The sequence below is a fragment of the Tachysurus vachellii genome, chromosome 4, assembly GCF_030014155.1.
Source record: "Tachysurus vachellii isolate PV-2020 chromosome 4, HZAU_Pvac_v1, whole genome shotgun sequence".
Taxonomy (NCBI): domain Eukaryota; kingdom Metazoa; phylum Chordata; class Actinopteri; order Siluriformes; family Bagridae; genus Tachysurus; species Tachysurus vachellii.
This window is the reverse complement of record NC_083463.1, coordinates 7,189,468-7,207,812: the sequence shown is the minus strand read 5'-3', so window position 1 is coordinate 7,207,812 and position 18,345 is coordinate 7,189,468. Positions and strand designations below refer to the sequence as shown.

Below are 18,345 nucleotides of genomic sequence, written 5' to 3'. Positions count from 1 at the left end.
CAAAACAATGGCAAGAATGTTTACAACCCCTGAACCAAATTTAACTCAGCTCCAAAAATATAAAGTTCGGGTATTTAGTCTGTCAGGCGTCTTGTGAAGTATGCCGTGAATAATGACCCTCGGTCACGGCGTGCTATTTATTTATTTATTTATTTGTGAAGCGCGACACCACTTACTTAGTTTGCTAATTCTACTGTTAGCTTAGCTTAGCTTAGCTTAGCTTAGCTACAACAGGTGCTCACTGGACCAGAACCAGAGCACATGATGCTAATAGTCAGCTGTGTCAGATACTAATGCGTTAGAATTAACACTAATCCTGCTGATTATCCGCTCTTATGAAGCAGCACTGAATGCTAGCTGACTGCAGAATGTCCAGTCCGAACGCGAACACACCAGGACCTGTAGCGCCATCAGAGAAGGTGGATCAGGTCATGCAGCCGGTTCTGTTTGAAGTCTTTGGGGAGATCTGGAAGGTACAGGCTCGGCTGGGACAGGGAGGTTCTGCTTCTGTGTACCAGGTGAGCTCGGTCAGGTCCAGCTCTGCTGCTGTGAAAGAGTTCCTGCTGGATACACAAGGCGGGGATTACGGCTATCTCAAAGAAAGATCCGTGCTAGAGGACATCCAGGGCCATAAAAATATCGGTAAGGCTGATCCACACTGTTAGTGTTGTGTTCACAGGGTGTAATCATAGAATAAAACAGCTAGTAAAGTAGATCAAGGAGTGTGTCAGATGCTCTGCATGATGGGTTGTTTATGAAACTGTTACAGCAGCATGATTACAAAAGTAGAACCCTATAAAGGGCAAGCAAATATACATATTTCTATGTGAAGGAAGCTGTAAGCAATCAGGATAGAACAGGGAGATCAAGAAGGCAGAAAGAATCAGGATCGGTGGTATATCGCTCCTTCATCGCTCCTTCTATGGTTTTATCCCATGTGTAGTTACAGGGAAACTGCCGCCGAGTTCTCGGGGGACTCACGGAACATGGCTCTTTTACTTTTATGGCATTTGGCAGAGGCCCTTCCCATTTTTTTATACACCTGATGGTTAAGGGCCTTGCTCAGGGGCCAGCAGTGCAGCTTGGAGGACCTGGTATTCGAACTCGCAACCTTCCAGACGGTAGTCCAAAGCCTTAACCGCAAGACTACCGCATTCCCAAAACAGACAAATCAGGCACTCTGAATGGTTGGTACACACACTTATTCACTCATTCACTATGGACAATTTAGAAATAGCAAACAGCATACCAAACGTGTGTTTGGACTTGGGGAGGAAACTGGAGTACCTGGAAGAAACCTGCAAAGCACACGGAGAACCTATGGACTCAAACCCTGGGAACTGATTCAGGGATTGTTCTGTTGTTCAAGTTCTGGTGCAGTTATAGTTCGAGTATTATCCACATACAAAATACAAATAAGTGACAGCTTAGTGACACAAGTCACAGACAGGAATTCATTCAAGTTCATATTCTGTGTGTTTATTCTCAGTGACGCTGTATGGCGTGTTCACCAATCACAACCAGCTCGGCGTAGCGACACGCTGCTTGCTGCTGGAGCTTCTGGATGTGAGCGTGTCAGATCTGCTGGTGAGAGGAAGCAGTCAAGGCCACTCCATGTGGCTGATCCAGCACTGCGCTCGTGATGTCCTGGAGGCGCTGTGCTTCCTGCACAGAGAGGGATACGTGCACGCTGACCTCAAGCCTCGCAACATTCTCTGGAGCCCTGATGACGAGTCCTTCAAGCTCATCGATTTTGGGCTTAGCTTTAAAGAGGGGCACCAGGTGAGGAGGTAGATGTGAGCCAAGCTTTTTCCTTTAGCAGAGCCGGAATGGCTGTTCTATTTTAGGGCTCTTTTGGTATTGTTCTCTTTATATCTTTTGGTTTTACAACACCTGATGTTTTGTGAATGTCTCCTGCTTCCACCAAATTTAGATAAAACAGTGTTTAATGTCATAGGTACAGCTGGAACTTGATTTTGATTAACCAGTGGTGGAAAGCTTTTGTGTGAGTAAGTATAAAAAGGAAACTGTAAAAAAATCCCTTAGACCTATATATATGTACATGAGAAAACTCTCTTTAGACTACTGTAGTATGTTATTGGATTTCGTTCCTGTTCTCTTTTTAAGTAAGCTTCTTTAGTGCTTACTGTACCATGTGACACTATACAGGGACTAAAACAACCCCAGTTAAAGCATGTGACACTGGATAATCGGGAGGATGGAGACAGAGCAGCGCCAAGCGACTAATTAGCCGTTGACCGGGTTTTTTTTCTGTGGTTAAATATTTTAAGCTCAGGTAACAGCAAACACTATGTGTTTAGTCCTGATGTTGCTTTGAAACCCGATCATCTTAAAGACTTCATTTGGCTTGGCAAAGATCGTGTATTATAATTTCAATTCTTCTGTAGGGTCCCTTTTGTCATTCAACGCCTATGTATATTCATATCACTTAATTCGTCACCACACCTGACACCTCTGGTAGTGTATCAAAGCACCCGGCTACCGTAAACCGAGACTGCTGATGCCTTAAAATAGAGCTGGGTGTTGCTTTGGGTATTACATTACATGTATTAAATTTCAGGAATTTTATTTGAGTTCAGCTAAAATCGTGTTTTATTTTTAAATTGTTCCTTTTATTTTATGAACTTTAGAGATTTCTCTTTCTTTAGTTTTAAAGATTAGAAAAAGGTTTGTTCATCTTCTATGAATCACTCTGGACATTATTGTTCCTGAACAGCCAGGAACCGCAAAACAATCTTTATGACACAAAAATCTGAAGATAAATGTTAAAAGAAATTGTAAATTGTACATTTTCTGGATTTAGAAACCTGAATTGAAATGAATAATAATGAAGCACCTGTCTGGTGCTTGCTTGCTGAGAAACCAAAACCATATTCATTTTAAACACTAATCTTAGTTTTATTTGAGTTTATATATTTTTTATTTTGTCACAAAAAAAAGCAGCTTTACAGAAATCGGCATGCAGACACGAAACTTTTAGACGTGAATGTCTTTTAAATTCAAGAAGGCCTCACTTCGTTTCATATTTAGACACCGAACACCTTATATGTGGTGTGCGTTGGAATCATTATTTATCGATCTATTCTTTATTTATTGTTTATTGCAGGATGTGAAATACATCCAGACAGATGGGTATCGAGCCCCTGAGGCTGAGCTACAGAACTCACTGGCTCAGGCGGGACTGGAGGGAGACTCAGGCTGTACCACTGCTGTGGATCTGTGGAGCCTGGGCATCATTCTGCTGGAAATGTTCTCAGGAATCAAACTAAAAGAAACCGTCAAGTCTCAGGAATGGAAGGTGAGCAAAGATTGATGTTCTGGTGTACCTTTGAAAGATTAGCATGTTAGGAGTAATGTGTGCAAGTGTTTGACCTAAAGTTAGTAGACATTAGTGCCCCTTTTCCACCGAGGCAGTTTGAGTGCTGGTTCGGAGCCTAATTTAGAACCAATTCTTTCTTTTTCGACAGCCAAAGCACCGGCTCTGAACCAGGAAAAGTGGTTCTTAAGTAGCACCAAAACGTTGCTGGTCTACACTTAAGAACCGCTTGTGTCAGGGGCTGTGGGTGGGGCTGTGGGCGGGGCTACTGTTAGCACTTTGATAATATACCTTAAGTATACTAATGTTTAATACACTTTTACTTTACCGCGATATGATACATTATCAGCACACATGATAGTAAGTAGCTACATGCTAAGGCTAACTTTTTTCTGTGTTAATGATAAAATAACGTTAAGTACTTTCTCGATTACAACCTCCGTTTATACAGATTACATGGAGCTGCACGTACACGTTGGATTCGCCGCATTTAGATGCAAATGTAGGTTCACAAAGCCATGAACATTAACAGTAAAGCAACATCCGCCATTGTTGATGTGTTTGTGTTTGCCGCAGCTGCACTAATGTTGCTGGGAAATGTGACGCGTATACAGTGACGTCAGACTCGGCTTTGTGACGGCTCTCTAGCCGATGGAAAGGCAAACCGGTTCTTAGAAGGTTCACCAGTGGAACCAACTTTGAACCAGCACTAGCTCTGAACCAGCACCCGGTTCTTTTTGGTGGAAAAGGGGTATTAGAGAGAAAAAAAACAACAACAATGTGATTTGCAGTATTGCCTTGAAATATTAGTATTTTTCTGGCATTGGAAATAAACTCAACCCTTCGATCTTATTTTCCTTTTCGATGTCCAGGTCCATATAGATATAAAAAATAAATATTTCTTTATTTTTTTTCCAATTCCATGTTCATCTGCAGGACAACAGTGCTGCAATAGTGGATCACATCTTTTCAAGCAATTCTGTGGTGTACCCTGCTATCCCTGTCTATCATCTGAGAGATCTCATTAAAAGGTCAGCAGTGCCTCAAAAGGCCACAGATTTATAAACAGGTTATAGCCGTGCCATGTGACGTCTGCGTCTTCTTTCATTTTCTCTCCTCAGCATGCTTCACCACAACCCAAATCGCAGGAGCACAGCGGAAGCTGCACTGATCAGCCCCTTCTTCAGTATTCCCTTCGGTATGAAAGTTTAATTTATCTTCCCTTATAAAGAGGTGAGAATCGGTCCAGCTTGGACAACTAGTTACGCTTCTAACATGACGCAGTATAATCAGATTTCACAATCACAAACCGGCTTTCTCAAGTTTAGATAGCCTGCAATGATAACGGCGATGATGAGTCGTGGCAAAGACAGTGTGTTATATGCCAGGGTGGTCGCTATGGCAACATCATACCTGCAAAATCGGAGATTTCTTTATCAGCCTGCTGTGATCAGGAGGAAAGGAAAACTATTGTCAGGTTGTAACTTCAAATAAAAACTTCCCTTATACGTAGCTGTAAAGAGTCGTTCCCTCATAGTCCTTTTTTCTCTCTCTCTCTTTCTCTTTCTTCATGATGTTGTGATGAAAAATAAAGCCTGACACGAGAAAGGAACAAATTTCTTCATTCAGAAGACTTTTCCGTGTCAGAAAGCTCAGTTTAAGCTGTTTTTTTTTTTTTTTACATCTCACTGAATCCGGAGACTCCACACTTGTTTATGTGGCATGTTCACCAGACAAACACGTGTCCCTGTGTTAGTTATCGCTACAGAACCGCTGATGTCTTTTAGCACAAAATATTCAGCGTGTGTAGTCGTCTTTTTTTTTTTTTTTTTTTTTTTTTATATATACACCATTTATATGATGGTCTCATATAAATATGTATAGATCACCAATCATTCAGCAGGATTTGTCACCAGATAACCAGATCTGTAGATCTGGCAGAATTGTAGTGTGTACCATGCATGAGCCTGAAACCCAGACTTGTGCTAATGTAATTAAAATGCTTTGTTCTCAGCCCCTCACATCGATGACTTGGTTCTTCTGCCTACACCCGTCCTCAGACTGCTCAACGTGATCGATGACAGTCATTTACACAACGATGACGAATACGAAGGTGAGCGTTTGTCTTAGAGCTTCTTCTCTCTCTCTCTCTCACTCATTTTCTACCGCTTATCTGAACTACCTCGGGTCACGGGGAGCCTGTGACTATCTCAGGCGTCATCGGGCATCAAGGCAGGATACACCCTGGACGGAGTGCCAACCCATCGCAGGGCACACACACACACACACACTCTCATTCACTCACGCAATCACACACTACGGACAATTTTCCAGAGATGCCAATCAACCTACCATGCACGTCTTTGGACCGGGGGAGGAAACCGGAGTACCCGGAGGAAACCCCCGAGGCACGGGGAGAACATGCAAACTCCACACACACACAAGGCGGAGGCGGGAATCGAACCCCTAACCCTGGAGGTGTGAGGTGAACGTGCTAACCACTAAAACACCGTGCCCCCCTCTCTTAGAGCTTCTTCTTCTGTTAAAATAAGGCAAGGGAAGGCTGTTCTGATCGTATGCAACATGTTCACCACTTTATGGTACATACTTGGAGGGATTTCTAAATGATCTCAGAGAGAACAGAGAATTTAATCATATTGTCATTTTTTTTTTTCATCGTTTTCTGTTGCCTCACAAGGCCAAAGCTACCGAATTCACAGGTTAAAATTTGTTCATGTGAAATGAACGTAATCACTCCAGACTAGAGGCTGACATTTTTTCGGGATTCCCGTGGGATGGGAAACAAAATCACTATTAATCACGTGACTGGAACAGGACAGGAAAAAATGTCAGCGGGAGTGGGCGTGATCGGGAATACACAAATATACCTTTGATATATATAAAAATATAATGTTTGCTTTGGTATGGCTGGTTAAATGAATGAGGTGCTCCACACACCCGTGACAGTTGGTGTCAGTGATGTATGCCAACCACCAATAATATAAGAGAAGGCGTCTTCCCCATGCACTCTCTAGAAGCCGCGAAAATTAAAAATGGAGTCGGACCCGAAACTCACACTGCAGCGACTACTCTGGGAAAAATTTCGGGATTCCCGCGGGTCACGGGAGTGGGAGGGAATGGGAGTCATTCATCTGGGATTGGGACGGGATGGGATTTTCCCCAGTATTTTTTGCGGGATTGGGATGGGACGGGAATTTTTTTTTGGGAGTGGGACGGGAGAGGTTTGAAAATCCACTCCCGTGTCACCCTCTACTCCAGACCTGTCTGTTTTACCATTCAGAGATCATCCAAAATAACCTTTTTTTTTCCTCCACTTAAAATGAAAAGCAAGCAGATGAGTTTATCTGAATTAGGAATGGTATCCATCCCCTTCCCCAAATCTCACTTCAGTAATCAAACCTAGACAAGTTTATGCTAATAATGGCTAATTACATACATGTTTTTCATATTCATTACTATATGTAATATAGTATATTTCCTAGAATAGGAAGAAAGTAAGTAAGTGTGATGATGATTTCAGGCATCTCCAGTATTAACGCAAGGTTAAGATCAAAACTTTACACTGGGGCTAAACCATAGACATCACTGCCTCTGTGATACAACCTTATCTATTAAAAGGGTTTTGAATGCTCCGAACGGTTTGGTTGTAAATGAGCCAACAAACCTGACAGCGAAACAGGAAGTGAGACAAAACATAAAGGGCATCTTCAGGACCATGATCTGAGGTTATGCAATAAATTTCTTGCCATTGCCAAAAGTTAGACAAAAGTTACAGTCGTTTAATTTTGTCTTTTCCAATTAACTTCATGTTCTCATTTAACACATCCATAAGTCTCCTCTTTGGCCTTCCGCTTGACCTCTTACCTGGCAGCTCCATCTCCAACATCCTTCTACCAATATAACCGTCTCCTTCCTCTGTACATATCCGAACCATCTCAATCTAGTCTCTCTGTCATCGTCCCCAAAAACAGCAAACCTGAGCTGTCCCTCTGATGTGCTCGTTCTTAATCCTGTCCATCCTCATCACTCCTGAAGAGAACCTCAACATCCTCATCCCTGCTACCTCCATCTCTGCCTCATGTCTTTCCCTTACTGCTACAGTCTCTAACCCATACAGCAGAGCTGCTCTCACTACTGTCTTCTACACCTTTCTTTTGATTCTTTCTGACACTCTTCTTTCACACAACACTCCTGACACTTTTCTCCACCCCACTTGCACTCACCTCTTCACCTCTTTTTCCACACTCCTTGTTCCACTGGACGGTTGACCCCAAAATACTTAAACTCCGGCACCTTTTTGACCTCAGCCCCCTGTAACCTCACTGTTCTACTTCCCTCTCTTTCGTTCATACACATGTATTCTGTCTTACTACAACTGACTTTCATTCCTCTTCTTTCCAGAGCAGACCTCCACCTTTCCAGGTGTTCCTTCACCTGCTCTCTACTCTCACTAAAGAAGTTACAATAACATGCTAAATATGCTTACATCCAGCTGCCATTATTGTTACTCCTTCTCTAAATTCTGTCAGTCTTCACAATGAACTTTATTGTTGTGGTTCATATTTTTAGATAAGGTAGTCATTTTTTATTTTTATTTCCCCTTCACAGACATTATTGAGGACATGAGAGAAGAGTGTCAGAAATATGGATCAGTCTTATCGCTGTTGATTCCGAAAGAAAATCCTGGTAAAGGCCAGGTAAGCAATGTGAGAGTGAGTTCATGCTTAAAAAAACAAGGGTTAAATGGTGTAGAGTGTTTTGTTTGTTTGTTTGTTTGTTTGAACAAAAGGCTGTCATTTCCTGCTCGCAGGTCTTCGTCGAGTATGCAAACGCCGGAGATGCCAAAGAAGCCCAGAGGCTGCTGACAGGCCGTACGTTCGATGGCAAATTTGTGGTGGCCACTTTCTATCCACTAAGTGCCTATAAAAGAGGTTACCTGTACCAAACCGTGCAGTAAGGGACTAACACAATAACAATAACACAATCTACACAATCTGTTCCAGTGTGAAGATTGCTCAGTTGTAAAAGCCCATCCTGCTATCACGAAGATCTCGGATCATCTTTATTATATAAAAAAAAAAAAAAAAAAAACTACTTTTTTTTAACGTGTGTCTAATATCCATATAGTTTTGTTCTATATTTCTATAGAAATAAATTTCTTCTTCCATGGCTTGCTTTATATAATGTATTAAAGGTGGGGTGCATGATGTTTGAAAAATGCCTCAGAAAACAGAAAGGGGCAGAAAGGGGCGTGTCTTATCAATATGCGGCGGAGAGAGTGTTCAGAAAGCGATTGAAACATTGACATGGCGGATACCTGCCGTTACCTCTGCCTCGGGTTCTAGGTGTTGAACGTCGTCTTAGGCGTGAAACGGAGCTAAACCTTTCACGGTACAACACACAGTACTACAAAAACACATCTGTATTACCATAGTATTACTCATTGTGTTCATTTATTGATAAAAAATCTCCCCTCGGTCAGCTGCCCCAGCAGGTTCCGCCATAATAGTTGTCTGGGTTGCGTATGTATGTGTGGGGGCGGAGCTATCAAAACAGGGGTGACACCCATTTGGGTTAGGGGCGTGTTTGTTTTGGTGATTACAAATGTCAACATTGGCTTTCAAACATCGTGCACCTCACCTTTAAGGAAGTGTAATGGTATAGAGGAAGACAACGATCACCAAAAACACCTTTATAAGAACTGGTTGTGACACTGCTTTCACAAAATCTGTAAGTTTTACTGCTTTAAATTTGTTCACGCTGTTTCTGAAAACCACCGACACACATTCGGATCGTGTCCTGCTAAGATCATATTCGTTCACACTTATAGCTGAACGAGTCTCAGAACGGCACTTACAGCTGAATGAGTCTTGACTGAAAGCTTTTAGCTGGATTACATGTTCATTTTCCAGCAAATCTGCATTTTATCCCTTTTGACGGATGCAGTTCTGATACACACGAAACTCCTTTCTGTAATTTGGTGATTATCTGAAGCTATAAGTCCGTCTATAAGGCTGCACAAATTATAAGCAAAAAAAAAAAAGCACGCTACTCCTTGCACAGTGTAGAAGTCTGAACATTTTCAGTCTGCTTTAAAGTGAAAAATGGACGCAATGTTACTTTACCAGACAGCACAGAACTAAAAGGATAATCATGTAGTTGTTGAAGCTTAGCTCCTTCTACTAGGATCGTGAAGAAGGACATTTACTGCACAACTTGAATATTTAAAGCGTCATATCGGGTTTAACGGTAATTTCAGGGTTCCCACGCGTCCTGGAAAACCTGGAAATCCTGGAAAATTAATGACCAATGTTCCAGTCCTGGAAAACACATGGAAAATGAGAGAAAACATAAATTGTCCTGGAAAAAATCTTGTTGTCCTGGAAAATTATTTTTAAATGTTCTTGATCATTTAAAGAACAGTTTACAACTGGTCGAAACAATTAACGTTAGTAACAGAAAGCGCTCTGTTCAGCGACGCTAAGTTTTGACGGGTTTTTTGTTATGCTGTTTAATCTCGCTGTGACGGATGACGCTGTCTTGTGTTGGCGGTTTCAGGCGCTAGGAATGGTTTAAGTGCTCGAATGTTTTCAGCAAATGGTGACGGGTAAGCAGGTTATATTAACCTTGTTAATCTGAATATCATGTGCAAGTGGAATGCACAGCAAACTAAAGCATGCATGACGGCACTGGCCTGAGAAAGGAGAGGGTATTAATATGTGCAGTCTTTTTATTTTATAAATGTTGAAATTTCATTCACATGACAAATTGTCTTTAAAAGTATAGTTAAGTAATAGCCATAAAGTGTACGCTGTTTTTAAGACTTCTGGAGAGAAGAACATATTAATTTAGGCCGTGAATCTGTGAGCCTTGTCTTTTTTTGCTAAATTTGAAATGTCCTGGAAAAGTCCTGGAAAATGATCTTTGAAAAAGAGTGGGAACCCTGAATTTGTCGCCACTCCTTTTGCCGTACAGACGACGCAGTGGTTTGGTTATGAATCTGAGGTCACGTGTAAAATCTTTTCATAAAAGAAAACACGTGAGGGAAGCTGAAATTCTGCTGGGGTTAAATTATAGCAAAAAGAAAACAAAAGACAGACTCACAAATATTTAAATGTATTTTTTTTATTTCAATTTAATTTAATTCAAAATGAAAAGGCTTTCTTTCTTTTCTTTTTCTTTTTACTTTGGAGAACACACAAATATATTCAGCTAAAACGATGCTACGAGTTTTCTTTTTCTTTTTAATCCTTCAGTTGTTCGAGGATCCGTTTAAGCGAACGCAGGTGTAAAATACTCGGCCTGTCTAACAACGGTTTAACACCTCGCTAGTTAAGAGTGTGTTTTCTTCACAAACGAACGTCACGCTCTGATCAGGTTGACTACATGCAGTCGATGAATGAAACGAATAGAACCTAATTGATTCAGTTTAAGGAATCGGACACCGGCTGTCAAAACACGTGCCTTTAAAATGATTATTTTTTCATTATTTTAATTACGGTATGTTTCTCTTCAGTTAAATCTGAACTAAATCTCATGAGTTCACGTATAGTAGAAAATGGTACAGTTTGGTATACACTCTGGTGCTTTGATAGTCTCACTGTGTTGTGCACAATGCTGCTTCACTGCAGGAGCATTTTATTATTTTATTTTTTTTAATTTGATAATACTCTAAATGATGAGTGGATGGTACTCAGTTTGATCACCTCATCTTTCATGATCTCTCTCTCTTTCTCTCTGTCTCCCTCTCTCCTTCTCTCTCTCTCTCTGGCTCTGGCTCTCTTTCTCTCTCTCCTTCTCTCTCTCTCTCTCTCTGGCTCTCTCTCTCTCTCTCTCTCTCTCTCTCTCTCTCTCTCTCTCTCTCTCTCTCTCTCTCTCTCTCTCTCTCTCTCTGGCTCTCTCTCTCTCTCTTTCCTCTCTCTCTCTCTCCTCTCTCTCTGGCTCTCCCTCTCTCCTTCTCTCTCTCTCTCTCTCTCTCTCTCTCTCTCTCTCTCTCTCTCTCTGGCTCTCTCTCTCTCTCTCTCTCTCTCTCTCTCTCTCTCTCTCTCTCTCTCTCTCTCTCTCTCTCTCTCTCTCTCTCTCTCTCTCTCTCTCTCTCTCTCTCTCTCTCTGGCTCTCTCTCTCTCTTTCCTCTCTCTCTCTCTCCTCTCTCTCTCTCTCTCTCTCTCTCTCTCTCTCTCTCTCTCTCTCTCTCTCCCTCCTCTGGCTCGCTCTCTCTCTCTCTCTCTCTCTCTCTCTCTCTCTCTCTCTCTCTCTATCTCTCTCTCCTCTGGCTCTCTCTCTCTCTCTCTTTCCTCTATCTCTTTCCTCTATCTCTTTCCTCTCTCACTCACTCACTCACTCACTCACTCACTCACTCACACACACACACACACACACACACACACACACACTAAGTTTTTGTTGTTGTTCCACAATTGTACCCATTCTTGTACTTATTGGTTCTTAAGAGCATAAACAAAAGCCACAGTCAGGGATTTTCAGTATAGCAGATGGCTAGCTCTGTCACTGAACTAAAACAAGGAGGCTTTCAACGTCCATGTTTTCTGTTTTTTTTTCTTTTCTTTTAAGTACGAATAAGAAGCAGGTCTCCGCAAACAGAAGAACAAATCCGGTCATTAGTTTATATCTGTTCTGGAGATATAGCCTCGACCGTGTTAATTTGCGATGTTAAAAAAAACGTTTTACGATGGGAGGAAAAAAAAAACCTTATGAACTTTGATCATGACTATGAAATTTCTTTCCCCCTCTATAGTAGCTATAAAAGTTTGCTTGACTTTATTGAAGCTGTTGAAAGCTCTGCTCAGTGAGCGAACGCATGTGACTTTGACCCTGAGTGTTTGCATTTGCTTTCGGATCGAGATAAAGTTGTTTCGTCTTCCCTGTGTTCGTTTTCAGGGTTTGTCATTATGGAAGATGGTGTGGTGGAGAAATTAACGCAAGCTGTAGACAATTTTTTAAAAAGGGCTGAAGGTTAAAGGTTGCACATGTTACTACTGATGGAAGGGTGTTACTGCACTGTTTAGGGGAAAGGCTCAGGATGAACGAAACTAGAAATGTAATAATGAGTGCTGAATAAAATGGGATTGGACATAAGACACTTATACTAACTGGATTTCTATTAATCACGACATGGTTGTGGAGAAAAACAGGAGAGTTGAGTGACTGCTCTGTATTCAGCTTTGTTCTCAAGACATTAAAGTCTTTAGAGACTTCGTTTAAAGTCATTAATGATAGGAACTCTTGTTTTTTTTTTTTATATTAAATTACACTGCAGGAGTAACAGGTTTACTGCCGTGTAAAAAAATCCTGGCTCAGCTACAGTTTTCGCTATTGACACACCACTAGTGCGCTAACATGATGTAACGTAACCTAACATGAAAGGTCTTATATTGGGAATGATTTGTCCGAATAAATCCGAACGAGACTAAACTAAAAAGTCACTGTGACGCTAGACCTTTTAATTCCGTATACTCTGTTTAAATCATTTCTTTCCTTATTCAGCAAACACAGGATGAGTAAAAGTCCAACAATAAAGCATACTGATACCTGAGAGATCTTTTTAATGTGTTAAGCATTAATCATGGGTTAAATACAGAAAGGGATATGGAAGGCTTCGTGAGGAGGAGCTGCCTGTGAACACCTTCGATCTGATTAGCTTGGTGGTTTGTGCTATGTGAGGCAGAACAGGTGAATGCGTATTTGCATAAGTGGACAGACCGGGTTACTGAGCGCTGATCTCGTTCATCACAAAGACACGAACAATGGAAAGAAGGCATGGCTTGGTTTAAATTTGTCCCACCAGTTACAATGAAAGCATTACAAAAATAGGTCTGAATAAATTATGATGTGTATAGAAGATACCAAAGGTGTGTGTGTCTGTGGGAAGGAATGTGTGCGAGAGTGCGTGTGCTCGTGCGAGAGTATGCGTGCTCGAGCGAGAGAGTGCGCATGCTCGTGCGAGAGAGTGCATGTTCCTGTGTGAGAGAGTGCATGTGCCAGTGCGAGAGAGAGGGTCCATGAATTTCTCAGAAATTCATCAGAAATATCGTGTGAGATGACACACAGAAGCACCACACACACACACACACACACAAACACAAACACACACACAAACACACACCAACATGCACTCTCTCTCTCATGATATAATCTCAACTATAGCTGAGCCACAAGAGAGAGAGTGCATGTTGGTGTGTGTTTGTGTGTGTGTTTGTGTGTTTGTGTGTGTGTGTGTGTGTGGTGCTACTGTGTGTCATCTCACACGATATTTCTGATGAATTTCTGAGCATGTACGCACAAGTCAGTGTAGATTTGGACCATAGCTGTAGAGAGTGAGTAGGACGTGGTGCACAGGATCGTGTCAGTCAAGTTCTCCCACACAGAACACACTAAATCCCACCTACGTTAGGGATTTAAGAGATTTGAATATTATTTTCTTATGCTGCATTAATGAACATTGTTTAGAAGTGATTGTTGGGTTTGATGTTATAGCAGTGGTTCTGGGTTTGTAATGTCAGCTGAGCTTAATGGCAGTTCACCCAGAATACTGGGAGATCTCATCAGATCCCTGGGCTCCAGGATTTAATACTAAGTACCGTTTATTGGCACAAAATATTTCTAACATGTATAAACATGGTCTTATAGTAAAGCACTCGTCCTAATACCTTTCTGTAATAGATTTCACATAGATAGATGTATATAGATGTCACAGAACATGTTCCTGTGTTCTTTAATGAATCGAATTTGTAATCGCTTTTGTACATGAGGAACAAAACACTTTAGTACATGAAGCTTTTGTGTCAAGAATATCAAGCAGCACTGCGTTTATCGCTTACTTATCTCACACTCCTATGGCCTCTGCCATGTACCCGACCTTCTCTTTCCAAGTGAATGAGGAAGGAAATGAGCTCAACAGGTCCTCTGGAACAGCCTTAGTTTCTCACTAATCACATACCAGCACATAATTTAACCGTATGATTACATGCCATAGCACTGAGTCGATACCAACCTGTGTGTGTGTGTGTGTGTGTGTGTGTGTGTGTGTGTGTGTGTGTGTGTGTGTGTGTGTGTGTGTGTGTGTGTGTGTGTGTGTGTGTGTGTGTGTTAGAAAGAGGGGTGGCAGAGGAGTTGTATAGGTGTATGTGGTTGTGGTTGTGAATCAGCAGAAAGCAGCTTTCTCCATACATACCCATTTATATTGTGAAGTATTTGCCTAAAATGGTCATTGAATCCCAGTACTATGATTGGAATATTCTATGTTATGCATTTATAATAGTCTTAATGGTAAACATATGTAGAGCAAATCATATTATTATTAGTATAATTATAACTATCATTATTATATTAACGGCAAAATAGATTTAATTCTTTAATTTTTCCTCTTCTTCTTACTCCTTCCATCACGTCTCTCTCTCTCTCTCTCTCTCTCTCTCTCTCTCTCTCTCTCTCTCTCTCTCTCTCTCTCTATATATAGAGATAGATAGATAGATAGATAGATAGATAGATTAGATAGATTAGATAGATAGATATAGATAGATAGATAGATAGATATCTATATATATATATCTATATCGCTGCCTTCTTCACTGTGTGAAAATTGTGCAATCACCTGTGTAATAGTGCCAAAAAACTCGACCCGAACTGACGTTCTGAGCCAAAATACAAATAAATAAATAAATAAAAAGCAAATAAAATTGACCCAAGGTTGCTGTGAAGTTTGCACTGTACATGTACATACATGTGATTTAACTCCCTTGGCTAAAAAATAAAAAAAGGTCCTTTTGTTTGGGCCAAAAACCGAAAAACAAAAGTACAGTTTTTTGTGAGAAAAGCAGCACAGAGCGAGGACGTCCACCCAGGTTTTTCCCACGGAGCATCAAATCGACCGCAGCCATCTGCAGTCTTACTCCTCGATTTATTTAAACGTGCTCACGTCTATGTTTCCGAATTCTGCAGTTAGGACACAAAGGCACCGCTTCGTTTCGGACCTTGTAATAAACTACAAATTAGCGTCTTAACGTGACGATGAGTGGAGTGTTACACTGCTACTGACACGCCACAACTCTGTGTGCAAAAGAGGTTTCAGACATGGATTTATTCAGACGAGAAGCCTACAGGCGTTCGGCCTCTATACCTAAGGATGAACGCAATCCTGACAGGTCAAAATTTTTCAGGTCAAAAAATGACCTGAAATAAAACTATAACAGATTTTTGCAGTTATATTTTTATACATTTTTTTACAGACTCAGCAGCGAAAGAGTCGATTATCATATATAAACACAAACGAGCAGTGACGTACACAAAGTTTCTAGAAAAACAGGATCTAACTGGCTTCAACTGGTTTTTCAAGCATTTATACATATATTTTTTTTTTGTTCATAATGTTCTGTATATGTAAAGACTTCATATGCAGAGTCATTCTAAACGCATCTTATTATTACTCATACACACTGCTGTTACTCCATATATACACTTGGGTCCAATGTCTGAGCCTATTGTCTGGGAGAGAGCGGATATAAACAGAAATTGTAGAACTTGTAGTATTACTATTCTTACTCTAATGATTCTAAAACGTATATTAAAAATTTCAGCCGTGACTATCGTTGCGATCCAAACAAAGCTAAATCTAACAATCTTGAAGGTTAACTTTAATGATTGTAAATCTGCCGATTCTTAAAGTTCTGGTATTAAAATTTAAGATTCAGTCTCTAATGATTCTAAATCTGAGAGTTGTAATGATTCAAACAAATGATTCTAAATCTGATGGTTTTAATGATTCAAACAAACGATTCGAAATCTGAAAGTTATAATGATTCAAACAAATGATTCTAAATCTGAGAGTTGTAATGATTCAAACAAATGATTCGAAATCTGAAAGTTATAATGATTCAAACAAATGATTCTAAATCTGAGAGTTGTAATGATTCAAACAAATGATTCTAAATCTGAGAGTTGTAATGATTCAAACAAACGATTCGAAATCTGAAAGATATAATGATTCAAACAAACGATTCGAAATCTGAGAGTTATAATGATTCAAACAAATGATTCTAAATCTGAAAGATATAATGATTCAAACTCTAATGATTCTACCAGTCTAAAAATTCTAGTGTTATCCTTTCTAAATTTGTTAGTGAATTTAAACAAATTATACACGTTTTACAAAAAATTCTCAATTGAAGCACCATAAGCTGTCCTTGGACGACGTCTTCTTATTATAATAATACATAAACACAAACAGATGCCGTGGTTTAATATTTCTTTGAGTACAGTTACTGAAACGAAATGCAGTTGTGATATCCGACGTACTTAAAATGCACAGTGACAAAATGTTGCCTTCGATGTTGCCTGATAATCATGCGTTCATGCGAGTCACAGTCGTTTAGCGAGTCCTAAAGCTTCTGTGTGTTTTGACAATCCTGATTTCACCCTGCCTTCGTGTTTTAATATCAGCTCAGTACTCTGTACTACTGCTGTGAGGATAGAACCTGGAGTGTGAAGCTGTTTACAGAGTGGAATGTTCTCCTAAACTCAGTGAGATGTTCACTATGAACATGAAGCTATGATGGATGTTGTTGGACTTTTTGGTTTACCGGAAGCACTGTAGCTTAAGATTCATATCAAAGACTGAGAGAGTATTTGTGTGATCTTGCTGTTTATTAGAAAAAAGGCTCTGTTGAATATTTCTCTACTGTTTAAAACTCCAATGTATTTTGGGAAAAGGTTCTTCAATCATGTGTCCAGGATTCTGTACTGACCGAGTGATGCTCATGTTTCTCACAATAAAAAATGCCACAAACAAATCTGTTAATGTTGTGTGTTTTTACTGGTATTTATAATCAAGACGTCGTTTATGATCGGTCATAAATTTTCATTTGTGAGGCCGTGGACGCTCTCTCACTCACTCACTCATTTTCTACCGCTTATCCGAACTAATTCGGGTCACGGGGAGCCTGTGCCTATCTCAGGCGTCATTGGGCATCAAGGCAGGATACACCCTGGACGGAGTGCCAACCCATTGCAGGGCACACACACACTCTCATTCACTCACACACTACGGACAATTCTTTTCCAGAGATGCCAATCAACCTACCATGCATGTCTTTGGACCGGGGGAGGAAACCCCCGAGGCACGGGGAGAACATGCAAACTCCACACACACAAGGTGGAGGCGGGAATCGAACCCACAACCCTGGAGGTGTGAGGCGAACGTGCTAACCACTAAGCCACCGTGCCCCCCCAGGCCGTGGACGCCTCGGAATGATTTCCCTTCTGTGTAATCCTATGAAGAATAATCATTCCCTACAGTAAAAGCTTGTTTTAGTTTCATTTAAGAGCTGCACTGCTACTCATTCAAATTTTATTCATAATCAACAATTCATTTCACCGATAAATTAAGCAGAATCGGTGGAGTATAATTCAATAACTTGGGCTAACACCAGCTATTTAGTCTTTTATACTTCAGTGCTGTTGAATACACAAATCTGATTGACCAGGAAGTGTTGAGGTTGAGTCATTTGATTTTATTTGTTTTTATGTTATTTTAACATTGAGTAATAGCAGCTATGAACGTGGCACCAACCCAAAGGGAAGTCACCGGTTTATATTAATCTCTTGAATCTCTTTCTAATAGTTCTAATAGTTTTACATCAAACATCAGAATGGGGAAATGTTATCTCAGGGACTGTGACGGTGAATGGATGGTTGGAATATTTCAGAAGATGATTTCCTGATCTGAGATTCAACAAAACTCAAGACTCTACAGAGAATTGGCCTTCAGGGAGTCTTGGTGATGTGGACAGAAGGAGAACAGAACTGTTCCCAAACTGGTTTAAGGTCAATTAAAAAGGCTGCAGTAACTCAAAGAATCACAATTTACATCTGTGGTGAGCAGAAAAGCATCACAGAACACACAAGAAATATAACAGCTCCTGTCAGTCACTAACAGGAATCTGGGGCCACAGTGGGCAGAGAAACAGAAAACA

At 40.6% G+C, this 18,345-nt stretch overlaps 1 protein-coding gene across 1 annotated transcript in view; it reads left to right on the top strand.

Moving 5' to 3' along the window:
* The window catches only part of uhmk1 (U2AF homology motif (UHM) kinase 1), an 11,212-nt gene extending 21 nt beyond the window's left edge, over window positions 1–11,191 (top strand). Inside the window, exons 1-8 of the mRNA XM_060867506.1 lie at window positions 1–642; window positions 1,490–1,782; window positions 3,128–3,319; window positions 4,274–4,368; window positions 4,459–4,535; window positions 5,352–5,450; window positions 7,967–8,055; window positions 8,169–11,191. The exon at window positions 1–642 is cut by the window's left edge and continues 21 nt beyond it. Coding sequence (XP_060723489.1) covers window positions 351–642; window positions 1,490–1,782; window positions 3,128–3,319; window positions 4,274–4,368; window positions 4,459–4,535; window positions 5,352–5,450; window positions 7,967–8,055; window positions 8,169–8,315 — 1,284 coding nt within the window. The 5' untranslated portion in view covers window positions 1–350 and the 3' untranslated portion in view covers window positions 8,316–11,191. The remainder of the gene's footprint in view (window positions 643–1,489; window positions 1,783–3,127; window positions 3,320–4,273; window positions 4,369–4,458; window positions 4,536–5,351; window positions 5,451–7,966; window positions 8,056–8,168) is intronic.
* The last annotated feature ends 7,154 nt before the right edge of the window (window positions 11,192–18,345 follow it).